The 14667-nt window shown below is 43.6% G+C and overlaps 1 protein-coding gene and 1 long non-coding RNA gene across 2 annotated transcripts in view; one reads left to right on the forward strand and one right to left on the reverse strand.

The window, feature by feature from the left end:
- The window catches only part of LOC310659326, a 192378-nt gene that overhangs the window by 175879 nt on the left and 1832 nt on the right, over positions 1 to 14667 (forward strand). The window lies entirely within an intron of this gene.
- Positions 1 to 14667, reverse strand: part of LOC310659079 (1-phosphatidylinositol 4,5-bisphosphate phosphodiesterase zeta-1-like) — a 52148-nt gene that overhangs the window by 27881 nt on the left and 9600 nt on the right. Inside the window, exons 4-7 of the mRNA XM_083402061.1 lie at positions 9527 to 9728; positions 8045 to 8189; positions 3299 to 3451; positions 484 to 705 (exon numbers count right to left, since the gene is read on the reverse strand). Of these exons, the coding sequence (XP_083258187.1) occupies positions 484 to 705; positions 3299 to 3451; positions 8045 to 8189; positions 9527 to 9728 (722 nt within the window). The remainder of the gene's footprint in view (positions 1 to 483; positions 706 to 3298; positions 3452 to 8044; positions 8190 to 9526; positions 9729 to 14667) is intronic.

Consider the following 14667-nt stretch of genomic DNA (forward strand, 5'->3'; position numbering starts at 1 on the left):
CAGCGCCTGCCAACCTAGCAGTTCGAAAGCACTCCCGGGTGCAAGTAGATAAATAGGGACCGCTTACTAGTGGGAAGGTAAACAGCGTTTCCGTGTGCAGCTCTGGCTCGCCAGAGCAGCGATGTCACGCTGGCCACGTGACCCGGAAGTGTCTCTGGACAGCGCTGGCCCCCGGCCTCTTGAGTGAGATGGGTGCACAACCCTAGAGTCTGTCAAGACTGGCCCGTACGGGCAGGGGTACCTTTACATTTGAACTTGGCTCAGTAGCAAACTGGCAGCCAGAGCAAATCCAACAAGAAGGTGTTTTGTGATGGTGTTACACTAGCTGCAGCCTCGGGACCAAAGGGCAACCCTACACAGAGCACGCTGCAGTAAATCTTAGAGCAGTGAAAAATATGTCAGAAAGAGGAGGGAGGGCTGGTGTGTTTGCTTTCTGGTAGGTTTTAAACCCAGGATCTAACTAGACATGACTTCAGGTCATACCTTTTGTTTTTTCCGAGGTGGAGCTGAGCCTTTCCAGCGTGCCCTTCTCTTTTTCAGCAGCGGTTGCTTGGGGTGCGAAGGGTTGTCGTCCAGCTCCTCGTCACTTGTTTCTTCCTCTTCAAATTCCCCTGTCTGACCATGGCTATCCGTGCCCTTCCTTGCAAGCGTTTCTTCAAGTGTCCCAATTTTCTTATTTTTAATCATTATTTTGAATTTCAGTGACTGTGATAAGAAAGGATTAAGTATTAAGAATCATAAATAACACAAGAAGGAAGAAGAAAAAGTGATAAAAATGGAAGACAGTGATTCAGAACGTGCGGGCCTCCAGGAAATGTTGCTCCAAGTCCCATCAGTCCCAGCCAATGGTCAGGGCAATGGGAGACAACATCCAAGAACCTCTGGAGACTCATGGGTTCCTATTTTGCCGTTAGCCCAAAGCTGTGCCTAACACATGACTAGCTGTTCACTGGCTCTACTTGCTGTGCTATTGATGTGTTTGCTTTGTTTGTTGCTTTTCCTCACATGTTAAACTCAGAGGTTGCCTGAGTTTGAGCCAGGTGATACCAAGCAAGCATTATCATCTTGATCAAATGAATCCTGATGGTATTTTTCACATTTCTAGTGAAAATTTGGCTTGAATGAGGTATGAAATAGGAAGAAAAGACACGCAGACAAAAGAGCACATTTCGAGTTTCCATAGCACAGGAGAAAAGAAAGGGCAGGTACTCTGATTTTACAATAACTGGAATTCCAGCCCCCTCCGAAGTCCTCATACCTCCTGAATCAATTTACAGCAAATCTTTTGAGTTCTGCAGTGCATTTAAAGTTATTTATATCCCTTTCCACCTGAAATCAAGAAACGTGAACAGTACTTGCAAGATGGCATTATTTCCCAAGAGTTCTGCTTTATATCTGTAATTCTCTCCTGATCCATTTGTTCCTTTTTTGCAATTAAGAACAGTACTGCTGAGCATCTGTATGATTAAATTCTCCTCATAAAAAGTATTACACTGTACTCCCGTGTAGGTTTTAATGGTGCACCGTAGCTGAAAGAGATGGCTTTAACCCATTTCTTCTCCTTTTTTTAAAAAAATAATAAAACCCATCCAATTGCCAAAGTTGCATGTTTAAACTCTTGTGCTGATCAGGTTGCTGTAAACATGCAATGGCAGCCTGAGCACCACATTTCCTTGTGGACAACCTTGGGGGGGGGCATGCTCACTGTGGTGGGTGGGGTCAAAGGCAAAAGTGCGGAGCAACAGGTGTGACTCTCACTTTTCTACAATAGCCTATGTTCCAGCCATGCAAAATTCAGAGCTGTCAGCCCACACACCTCCCCACACTCATCTGTTCATCTAGGCAAGCAAATAGCATTACAGGCAACTCCCCATTTATGCGGCGGTTGCATTCCAAGGCACCATGTGCGACAGTGAGACGCCCGTCAAGTCTGCCCTCCCACTGTTCCGCCCTCTTTTGGTGCAAAAAAAAAGGCACGTGATCATGCGCAGCCTGGATGGGGAGTTGCCTCTATTACAGTCCAAGGACACATCCAGCAAAAAGCACAGAGTGGGGAAGTGAGGGATGTGGCCCAATGAGAACCCTAGGGGCCAAAGAGAGAGGTCTGGAGGACAACAGCATTCAGCACCTGGGCCTGCGGTTGCTCACTCCTGGTTTAAAATTAGAATGTATTTGCTAACAGTGGACAAATCTCCAAATAAAAAACTCGGACTGTGCAAATAAAACTATTCAAATAGGTACCTTTCAAATTCACATGGGCTAGAATCCTTTTTGCACATTATTGCTACAGGAAACTCACCATTTGACTTCAGCACATGCGCGACCACCAAAGTGACCACCATTTTCAGCGCCAGAAGGGGGCAGAATGGGGTGGGCTTTTGCGCACACTGCCAACATGTGGTTCATGGGCTGTCACTCGAATAAGGGGGATGTTGAGTGGATGCCACAAATAGTTTAGAGACACAAGGAGCTTCAAATCCACATTAAACTCTGGTGCAGACAAGCCCTTTAAACTACAAAGGCTGGGACAAAAGTGCCGATCTTTATCACTCAATTGTTGTGCTCCATCCCAGCTTTTCCAAATGCCATCCTTTGAAGCTGCCATGGGGAAAAGTTGCTAGGATAGTGCATGAAGTCATTCTTTTGCCCTGATTCGTAGCTGTGGCGACACAAAGAACAGCTTGCAGCCAAGTAGCTTTCATGGCAAGCCATGCTTGTTAACCTCAAGTAAGTACAGTTGCCTATCTGGTGTTTTCATTCAAGAACTCCGGAATGGAGATGTAGGATAGAGAAAAAAAACATTTGCAAACTCCCAGAATGAATATTTTAAAGTCTGCTTTGAAAAGCAAACGAGGGATATGAAGCTCAGATTGTGAGACTTTAAATGCATTCCACACAAGTACCTTTCTGACATGTTGCAGGCTTTTGTTTTGGAATCGCATAACTAAAATCGCATAACAAATATAAGGTGTGTTATCATCCTTAGGGTAATAATAAATCATGAATACATGCATTGGAAGGTTCAAGGGAATCTACAATGCATTGTATTTCCAATGTTTTGGTCTACACTTGAATTTTTTGACACGCATATTTTCTTCTTAATCTTGGGGGGGGGGGAGCGTACTGGTTGTTTTCTATTTGTACAATAACTCTATACCAAACAGACTGCATTCCAGGTGTAGTTAATTCTGCATATTTTAATGGGAGGAACATGATAAACTTCTTAGGAAATAACCATGCCAACTGCAGTGATTTCCTCCTTGTTATCTTTTATGAAAGAGCAACTCAGTTTTGTTACCTCAGGGGAAGGGAGCTCAGTTGGCATTATATCATCAATCGCAGATATAACCAACATGTCGCCCAGGATATTTGTCAGATAATCTGCCATTACTTCCTGCTGTTTAGGGCTACAGTGATTCTCCAAAGACAGTATCAGAGGATAATCGGAGACCTGGAAGTACAATTCAATGAATACCGTAACTCCCAGTTACACAAATAGGAAAATATAAAACAAGAGAAAAGAATACTATGAGAAGCATGCACTGTTATCTGCAATAAAGATACAAAACAATACTGCGACATCTTATATCCCAGCTGATTTGTCTAGGCAGAAGCAACGCCTCTCACAGAAACGACAGTTCTCTTTTGTGCTACAGACCACACACAGGTGCTGTTCTGAGATTTGGGTATACATTTTACCTTACAGAACCAGGGGTGGTATTGTAATGTGTGTTCATCAGTGATAGGTTAAACTTCGAAGAGCTACTTCAGGCATACCCAAGAACTCGGATATCCCCAAAGGGATTTTCTAGCTACTCCCCTTTACGCAAGGCCAATGTCATATTTGGCCTTGCGTAAAGGGGAAACAGATTTGTGGGGGCTGGGAGGTGAGGTGAGGGGACACACTCCTTTTCTGAAAGCAGTTTGTCGTACGGCATGGGGAGATGCTCTTAAGAGAAGCAGACACCTTGGGAACTAGCAGCATGGTTCTCTGGACCTTGGCTATAGGCATTTTCCCTCACCACAAAATATTCCGTCAAGCATTCTCAGGACTGTGTTAATGTGGCGATTTCTCATATGAACTAGGATCATCCTGGATACAGCTACTGATTTATGTGATGCTGGCAGCTTCAAGGCAAAGGGAACTGACCAACAGCAGCTATACCCGTGGGAAAGCCCAAGAGACATTCCGTGTGTGAGCATTACGTGGAAACAAAACTGGCCATGAAACAGCCCTACAGCTACAAACCACAGCTTGTAAAGGATTTGGATATAAGGTGAGTCATGTTCAGATTACTATCCTGAAGTTTCATTGTTGCTGCAGTGGAGGCTGGTCCATTAGGGTGAATGAGTCACTTCCCCACCAACCTCACTCTGCTCTCAGAAAGTCCCCACCTGTCTGATTCTCATTTGCAATTAAACCAGCTTTGCCATAGCAGGATGGGGGCAAAGCTTTGGCTCTGGTTCCACCTTCTGTTAGTCTCTTTACCTTCTGCCCTACCAATCGCAATGGGTACCAACCACCACTGTGTTGCTTTAGTTTACGGTGCCATCCAGACATATACAAAGAGAAAAGAGTATGCTAAAATAAGTGTATACAAGATTTCCCTTAATAAATAAATGCCAGATATGTGCAAGAATTACTTTTTTTTTTTTTTTTGGCTGCGTAGTCTCCTTCAAAACCAACTGAACCAGATTGCCTTTTGATTTAAAATGCTAAAGATTTAAGACTGACAGGTGAAAGCCTCTTTCATTTTTGTCCTTGGCACCAGATGGAAATAGTTTATCTGCCACATTTCATCTTATCCTTTGTTGAAGGGAAAATACTCCGGATTATCCCATTTTCTCTTCACGAGAATTCTGTGAAGTAAGCTCGGATGAGAAATAGAACTTGCCTGTGGCCACAAAGTAAGCTTCCTGGCAGAGCAAGGCCATCTTCAAAAGATTGTGCAGGTATAAACCATGGAAAGAGTGCAGAAGTATTCACTCCCACCAGCTGCACCTCCAAACTTCCCCAGATGACAATCCCATGGTTAGGTTCAGCCACTTCCGAGCTAGGGAGGACTTCCCGCCCACCCCACGTGCACGGGGGCTGTTCCTAGCCCCTGTGAGATCAGGGGAATCCTCGGCCACGTCACCCTCTCAGCCAGCCAATCGGCTGGCTGGGGAGGGGGGGCGTGGCTTGCCCTATTTAGGGTTGGCGCAGCCGAGGCTCCCCCCTCTTTCCATCCGCGCCAGCCAGCTGATTCAGTTTCCCACCCTCCCTTCCCTTGGGTAGGCTCCCTGACTTGCTATGGACTTCGGTTGGTCGCCTCGGGGACTGGTAGGAATTTTTTCCAATTGGTAATTGGCATATACAGCCAATTGGTTTTTCGCCTACCTCGTAGCAACTCGTCACAACTCCTTGGTATTGGTGATTAGGCATTGGCAAGGGAGGGTTAAGTGTATGTGAGGGGGGGAGGGAAGCGCCATCGCCTCTCCCCACAGAGAAGGGTAGTCCGATAAAGGACTCCAGGAGGCATTGCCCTGTCCGAAGCCTATGGAGGTGTGGGCCCAAGGCACGCCCCAAGCGGTGACTCCGGGGGAGTTCCTAGTTGACGTGCCTCAGAAGGACTCCCTCTACTGGTGGTTAACCCTTGCCGGTCTTCATGCAATCGGGCTGAAGCCGGCTAGTCGATAGGGCCAATGCCTAAGCCAATACCGCTTATTCCTGTAATCAATAAAGTTGTGGCCTATTTCGCCCATTAACCTTAATACTTGGTGCCCTGTGTCTTTATTTCTTCCTGGGGGGGCGGGGGGCGGGAACTCGCCACGCAACAATCCCATGGTTAGGTTCCCTCCTGGCCATATTATCCAGAGTTCAGACTGCCTTGCTTCTATATTGGTTGAAATTACAGCATATGCCAGATTCAAGGTTGCCCCCCAAAAACATTATTTGAAGCAAATTTCTAATAGGTCTGCGCAAAGCTGGGCCTGCCAATGTGAAATCCATATAATCAATTATAGACTGATTGTTGATGGTGTGCAAGATTGCAACCCCTATATTTGCAAAGTATTGTAAATGAAGTTAAAGAGTGGGACCTTCTGTTAGCTACTGTAGATCTCATCTCCAAATATGTAATTCTCACCAATTTATTCAGGGAAATCCAATCATGGTCTTCCAGTTTATTATTATTTTTTAATTACAGGTTGATGTGTTGAGGAAGGTATGCACAGCTTTGAGATTTCAAACTATACCCACAACATATTTGGGTGGGAGCTACACCAGAATACATGCAAATTTAATGTCTGTGTACTGTGGCCAAGGAGAGTTGGTAATATTGTTCATTATGTACTGTATTGCTCCCTGTCAAATTTTCCTAGGGTTAGGGTTTTTTTAAAGAATTGTCCAGAGTTTCCTTTTTTGAATAATAGGGAGAAAACCTGTCATTTGTTGATGGATGAGAATAAATTCATGACATAATTAGGTTTCTACGTTTGCATTAGCAGCCCAGCTGATCAAGCAAAATTTCATTGTACAACACAGGGCCCCATGTGCTGTTAAAGTGTACTACTTTGCTGTTTGTTTGTTTGTTTGTTTGTTTGTTTGTTTGTTTTGAATGACCAATAGTTTTTCACAAATACATTTGACTGGCTGGCATGTTTGTTGTGGGAGTGAATTTCATAGGTTAACTATGAGCAATGAGAGTTAAGAAGTACCTCATTCTGCCTGTACTGAGTCTTCCAGCATTCAGCTTCATAGGACATCCCTGAGTTTTAGTGTTTATTAGAGTGTGCCCTTTCTCTATCCACTTCTTGTCTCAGCATGTGGAAAATCCCTCTTCAAACCTTACTTCGTAAAGTGGGAAAGTCAAGAGCGGGAAAGGTGGTGCCAGTGGCGTAGCGTGGGTTGTCAGCACCCGGGGCACGGCAAGTAATTTGCACCCCCTAACCCGTGGATTTGCGCCCCCTAACCCTAACCCCCAGATGTTGCGCCCGGTGCGGCCGGCCCCCCCTGCACCCCCCACGCTACGCCACTGGGTGGTGCAGATGATGGGGGCAGATCTGGCAAAAAAACACACAACCCACCCCCCACACCTCCTGCACAGTTTATGTCCACACATGTTCAACAAATGCCAGAAGGCTACTGACATACTGGCTTTTTGCCCTCTGGTGACCTCTGCACTGCATCCCTGCTTTCTAACTGTTGCAACTTGTTTCATCTTGTGGGGATGGTTAAGGAATGGGTCAAATTACCTTTAGGTGCTTTCCAACACTTAGAATTCTCTAATTCATTTTCATTCAGCTACCCACCCATAGCAAACATGGTCAAAACAGCAAAATCTGAAATGCACTATTTCTTAACATTATTAATTTTAAGACATTTCTACACCACCTTTCATTTGCCCAAAGCTAAATTCAAAAAGCAAATATCATTAGCATATTTACACTGCAATGCTATGGGTGACTATTCTGAAGGAAATCCCACTGAGCTCAGGGAGACTTCAATCATATGCAAAAGTGTGTTGCGGAGATGGGGAACCAGTAGCTCTCCAGATGTTGTTGGACTCTTGTCTCCCATTAGCCCTAGCCAGCATGGCCCATGGTCAGGGATGATGGGAACCGGAATTCAACAACATCTAGTTCCCCAACTGTGGAAGATGCAATTATCAGCTTAATTTAAAAAGCAAAACAACTAACAATAGTAAGAGAACAGAATAAAGATAAAATAAAACTCAGAAAACAATCAGAAGCAGCAATAAATAATTACCATCCATAAGCATAGCTGTCAACTTTTCCCTTTTCTTGCAAGGAATCCTATTTGGAATAAGGGAATTTCCCTTAAAAAAAAGGGAAACGTTGACAGCTATAACCATAAGAAAGAGCTTGGGCAAATATGAATCTTTTCACCTATAGCTCTGCACAGTCAGTGCCGGGCAAACATTCTTGGGAAAGTTCCATGGGTAGGACACCATCACATACACTATCTATGGCCAAAACTCTGAAAGCACCTTGGTCATTGTACTCTGTTAACCGACCCCCAATTTGTCACACATGTACCTACCAAAAAGGCATACTTGCTGATCACCTGGATGACGGTCTTAAAGCTAATTTTGCTTGTTAATGTATGTCCATGATAAACAACAGGATCATTGTTTGGTCCATCCCAGCAGTCAATTTCTAAGCAGCGGCATCCTTTCATTAGAGCACTAGAAAGAAAGAAAGAAAGAAAGAAAGAAAGAAAGAAAGAAAGAAAGAAAGAGGGTTGCTGTGAGGATAAAATGTAGAGTGGGAGATCCAGGTACCTCATCCTGGGCTCCTTGGAGGAAAGGTGGAATATATGTAATAAATAAAGGAACAAATCTCTGCAAATGCAAAATAGCACCCAGGTAGATGATCTGGCTAGCACCCTTCTCTCTGACAAAGGGTACTTCCATACAGTTGCTAAATGGGCGATGGGTGCTCCTCATGCATGCAATTTTTTCACAGAATTGATATTTCACAGCATTGCTGGTATCTGCTTTGTCCTCCTCTGACTTTGGCTCCTCCTAAGAACCTTACACCGTGAATAAAGCTACCCCACAACTCCCACTCTCCCTCGGCATCTAGTGGAGAGTCCCAAAGGAACCATCACCTGAAGGATAGGACATGGATCCATTCGACTCACAGCAGCTTTTCAGAGAAAGCAGAGCTAGAGGCAACCCTTAAGCTGCCCAACTATGAAAGCTCACAAGTGGGGCCAGGCAATGGTGGGAACTACATCCCTGGTTTGCTGCTCTGAGCATCTTTGCATCCAGTTAAGAATGAGGGAGAAATTTCTATACCGCTTTGCATTTAAAGTCAAATCTACCTAATTCACACTCCAACCCTTGTGGTGCAGTTCTCCAATCAAATGGAAAGCAAAAATGCATATACCAGGGGAAAGTGGGCAACCGTGAGTATATTAGTGAATGCAACATACTAAAATGTGTTGTATAAGAGGAAATTGCCTGCAAAAAATGTTTATTAGGCAAAACTGCATATAAAAATGTGTGTCTTAGGAGAGATGTGCACTAAAATGCTGGTGATTTTTCATGAGGACTTTTTAAACACACACACACACAAACTGATGTGGAAATGTGGAGAATTGATATTAAGATTGGCAAAATAAGAAATCGAGAAACCAAAACTGACAGATTTACCCACCCCTAAATCCATTTTCTGATATTCATTCCATAAGGAGCTTGCTGGGATCCTAATCTCCTACAACTAACTTGCCCTCCTGCCAATACCCACACAGAGGTCTAGTTGGAAGAACATGTTATGTATGTATGTATGGATGGATGGATGATTTCCATCATGCCTTTCTTCCTGAAAGAGCCCAGGGCAGCAAACACAGCAATGATTTTAAAAAACCCAAAAACTAAAGGCAATTTTAAAACATTCTTTAAAAATAAAAGTTTAAAAACATTCTCAACCAGCAATCTGGTGGGAAAACATGAGGTGCTGCTTCTCTGAATTACTTATTCTACCTGATAAACTACTATTTTAAAATGGGCACAAATACCTTGCATAACCCCACAGGTGACTTGGCCCTATTAGCTGGTCAGATATGAGGTAGGTGTTGTGCGAGGATGAAATAAAGTATTCACACAGTGGACGGGTCATATCCTGGTAAACAGCTTTGTGGTCAGATTTAAATACCATGCATTCCTCAGATGTCATGTATCTTAGAAATCCTTCAAATGTCATCTGTGAATTTTTCTTTGCTGAAAGCCAGAATATTACAGGGAAAATAATTACTCTACATCTCTACTATGATTCCTTGCAGAATTAAGCAAAATTTCAAACCATTTCAGATTAAATATGTTAATGCAACATGGCGCATGTGGGTGTCAAATCACATATCGAGGCTTTTGCTCTTATTTCAGGGATGAAGAATCTGTGGCCCTCCAGATGTTGTTGAACTCTCAACTTGCACCATCCTAGACTACTAGACTTGCTGGCTGGAGCTGATGAAAAGTGGTCCAGCATATGAAGGGTCCACCCAAGTTATCTCAAAAGAATATTGGAGAGATATGATTTTGCTCATCGTTATCCAGGATAACCACTGTAATGTGTGATATATAGGGCTGCTTTTGAAGAGCACTTGGTAAATCCAATTGGTACACATTGCAGCAGCCAGTTTTAGGGTTGACTGAGAGAATGTAAAGGTAAAGGGACCCCTGACCATTAGGTCCAGCCGTGGCCGACTCTGGGGTTGCGGCGCTCATCTCACTTTATTGGCCGAGGGAACCGGCGTACAGCTTCCGGGTCATGTGGCCAGCATGACTAAGCTGCTTCTGGCAAACCAGAGCAGTGCATGGAAAGGCTGTTTACCTTCCTGCCGGAGTGGTACCTATTTATCTATTTGCACTTTGACGTGCTTTCAAACTGCTAGGTTGGCAGGAGCAGGGATCGAGCAACGGGAGCTCACCCTGTGGTGGGGATTTGAACCGCCAATCTTCTGATTGGCAAGTCCTAGGCTCTGTGGTTTAACCCACAGCACCACCCGCGTATGCCATTAATCCGCGCATGTGTAACATATAAACACGGCGCATGATCTTTGCAATCAACCCCAGTTGCCAGTGTGGCTCTGTTAAAAATGCAAAGGCATATACTGGAATATTATGGAAAACCACTGTGATTTCAAGGCATTTTAGGTGGGGCAAAACATCCCTGGAAACTCTCTGTGGCATCCTGAGGCTTTTAAGCGCTTAATCCTATTTCTATCTTGTTTTTCTATAAAATATAATACTCTAAAAGTTAGTTATACATCGAGATGGTACCATGCGGAAATTTTAATCTCTATATAAGTGTCAGCAGGATCCCACAGCAACATCTGTTGACTCACGTTAAGCTCATGGTCCCCTAGGATCCCAGGATCCTTTTCATATGCACTGCTAGTACGCAGGCATCCTCTATCTTATATTTGACTCATTGACTCAACTCAGTTTGATGCAGCAGCAGAAAAAGACACCAGTATTCCGAGTGTGGCCTGACCAAGGCAGAATAGAGTACTGTAGTACTATTACTTCCCTTGGTCTAGATACAATACTTCTGTTGATGCAGCCTAGAATAGCATTAGATATTAGCTAGAATAGCATGGGGGGGGGTGGAGACCTCAAAGTGGCTAACAAGAAGATAAAACAATAAAATTGAGAAAAAATGTTTTGTGTTGCAAACTGCCCTGAGATCTTCAGGTGAAGGGCACTATACAAATTTAATAAATAATAAAATTCATGACCATACTTTTAAACCATACAAAAAGTTCCATTCTCATGGATCATATAAGGACATTTGAGCTACTTTTTGTGGGTTGTAAAAAGTTTTGTCTTTATTGTGTTTGGTATTCAAATTTGCATTTGAGGCTGGGGGTGTTTGTAGTTGGGGTGGGGAGAGAGAGTTTGAACCTTTTAAGAGGTGCAAAAGGGAGGAGACAGCTTGGTGTTCACAGAGTTGTGAAGTGCTTAGCCATCTTTATTTCTACATAAAGTACATTTTATCTTTACTTCTGTTCTTCCCTTTGATCCCAATTACTTCCAAGCCTCTCTTTCTTAGACTGCAAGCCCTTTGGGAAGAGAGAAACCATATTTTTCAAGGAGAAAGACTGTTCTGCATCTGAGCCCCTGGGAGAGGCAGGCTGTAGCTAATTAAATAACAACCCAATTCTTTGCTTTACTACAAAGTGGGAGAGGGTAGGATTGGGCTGTTAGGCTCTTAGAAGCCGTGTAAGAAGGCAAGCCATCCCCTTGCGCCAGTGCTGAAAGCAAAACATGCATCTAAACTGTTCCAAACTTTCAGGAACATGTCCTTCCCAGCACCACTGTGTTGTAGGAACCCGGTCTTGTTTTCCAGCACTGCTGGTCATAGGGGCCAGTAGGACAGATGCAAAATTAATATTCACCAAATATGTAGCTACGTATCTTGTTTTTCCTAGCATAATTATGAGTGCAAGACCAATTCTTACTGGGGACAGAGGTTATTGCCTAACACAACTTGAAACATGGGGGTGGGGGGAGAATCCCAACCAGTGCCAATAGGGGGTTATTTTCCTAAGAACCCTATTTGCCTGGGGACGGGGGCTGTACGTCACAATGTGGGGGTGTGAAGAGGTAAGTCTCCCCTCCTTGTGGACAGCCTTCCCAATAAGAACTGTGCTGCATGTCTGTCTCGAGAGACAATGGAAGAGAGCACCATGGGGGCTAAAGTCAAAGCATTGGAGAGTTACAGTGCTTGCTGTGGCTCTAGAAACCGATATGGGAGAGACATGTTTTATTGTACGTAGTGCAAATGAAGATGTCCGGTAAAAGTAGCGCACACAGCTGCCTGATATGTACAAAGCAAACAACTACTTTATCTGTACATTTTGTAAGGTAAAGGGTAAAGGGACCCCTGACAATTAAGTCCAGTCACGAACGACTCTGGGATTGCGGCGCTCATCTTGCTTTAAAGGCCGAGGGAGCTGGCACTTGTCCGCTTCCGCAGACAGTTTTTTCCAGGTCATGTGGCCAGCATTTTGTACTATATAATAATAATCATAATAATAATTTATTATTTATACCCCACCCATCTGACTGGGTTTCCCCAGCCACTCTGGGCGGCTTCCAACAAAACACTGAAATACAGTAACCTATTAAACATTAAAAGCTTCCCTAAACAAGGCTGCCTTTAGCTGTCTTCTAAAAGTTTGGTAGTTATTTTTCTCTTTGACATCTGGTGGGAGGGCGTTCCGCAGGGCGGGTGCCACTACCGAGAGGGCCCTCTGCCTGCTTCCCTGTAACTTGGCTTCTCGCAGGGAGGGAACCAGCAGAAGGCCCTCGGCGCTGGACCTCAGTGTCTGGGCAGAACGATGGAGGTGGAGACGCTCCTTCAGGTATACTGGACCAAGGCTGTTTAGGGCTTTAAAGGTCAACACCAACACTTTGAATTGTGCTCGGAAACGTACTACAGGATATAACGGCATTTTAGTACAAAGTTATCATCCCATTGCCTTGATTTGCTTACACTGCAGTATACTAGCCATGTCTACTCAGATGTAAGCCCCACTGAGTTCAATGAGACTTAGGGCTCATCCACACTGCCATACTTATCTTTTCCCCCAAGCTTTCAAGGCACAGGTCCTCACTTTTAAACTCCAAATCTGAGTGAGCTTATTTGCGTCTGAGCTTTCCCCACAAAGAAACTCTCTTTGAAGCTGGAGCTCAGTGAACGTCAATTCAGGTTTTCTGCAGATCGCTCTTTGCTCCAGTTCAGCAGTAAAGAGCAGGCTTTCGTGCGGAAAGCTATGGGGTGGGGGAAAGTGCTCAGACACAGAGCTTTAAAGTGTCAGTCATGCCTGGAAAGCATGGAGGAGAGGTAAGTGTGGATAAACCCTTACTCACAGGTAAGTGTAGGTAGGCCTACAGTCTCAAATTGATAAAATAAGACAGTTTCACTGGTTGACACTCTATCCACTATGAAACTATCACTTTACAATAGCCTCTCCTTTCTTCCCACATTGTCGGTGCTGTGTTGCTGTTTTCTTCTGAGTAATTTGCAATTGCGATTCTGACTACAGTTAAAAGGCAAATGATCGGCTCTGCATCTCATTCTGCAATTTTTAAGGCTCGATAACCAGGAAGAGTCACCAACAGTTCCTGAAGTACAACATAACAACCTATTGATTTGATACTTATTAATGATTTTGGGAAATGTGCTATAACTGGACTGTTCCCAAAAAGACATAAAATCTGCCCCTTGAGAACTGAATCTCCAGTAAAGATTGTGTGTTAACTTTTAAATCCATTTGAGTTTAAGTAGGGTCCAATGCTTGATGTGTAGCTTCAAAAAGAAGAATGATCACATATTGTACTTTGGCATGTGCACTAGGGTACAAATCGTAATATAAGATGCAGCCCAGAGACTGAGAATTCTTAGTAGCTCACATCAACAGACAGCTGAGGGGTGGGGGTCAAATGGCAGAGAATCAGAAAATTATAAAGGTGCAGTTCTGGGATTAAGGTTTTGAGATTGCGCTGTTACAATTTTTGTGTAGACAGCAGCCAACTGAGCTGGCACAGTCTCACTCCCTTTAGAAGGTTTTTGCTTTAAGTGCACCACTCCACTTCTCTCATGTTTTACATCAGCTGAAGAAATGAGGCCACAACCATTATTTCTCTTTCCATCCTGACTAGTGTGAATAATTCATTTCTGTCATTTTTGCAACATTTCCATGTAATATCCAAAAATATATTGCTAGTCATTTTCCCCCTGCTGTCTTTTCCTTGGGCTAATTTGACCTGTTTCCGTAACATGTTCCTTCTATCTTCTTCTTTTCTTAAAAAAACCATTTTTGATCACTTCTGAACTTTATCCAAATTGGAGTTTTTAAAATACACTGTCCACAACTGAATAGACTGTCACATAATGCATAGTAAACTGGCTCTGAAACTAACAAAAAAAAACTACATAAAAAGACCAAAATTCTTTTTTGGTTAATGAAGTCACTGACATTACTGACAAATAATATTTTGAGAGGGTCGGGCCAATTTTCCTGTGCTTCTCACACAAAATGTTTGAACAGAAGAACGTGGGTTCTCTGTAATAGCCCGAACAGCTAGAGGTAGAATGGGAAAGTATGGAAGATATTGAAATACAGGGTTGATATTTCAATAACTTCCATACTTT

Source organism: Podarcis tiliguerta (genome assembly GCF_965153285.1).
Source record: "Podarcis tiliguerta genome assembly, chromosome: 10".
Classification (NCBI taxonomy): Eukaryota; Metazoa; Chordata; class Lepidosauria; order Squamata; family Lacertidae; genus Podarcis; species Podarcis tiliguerta.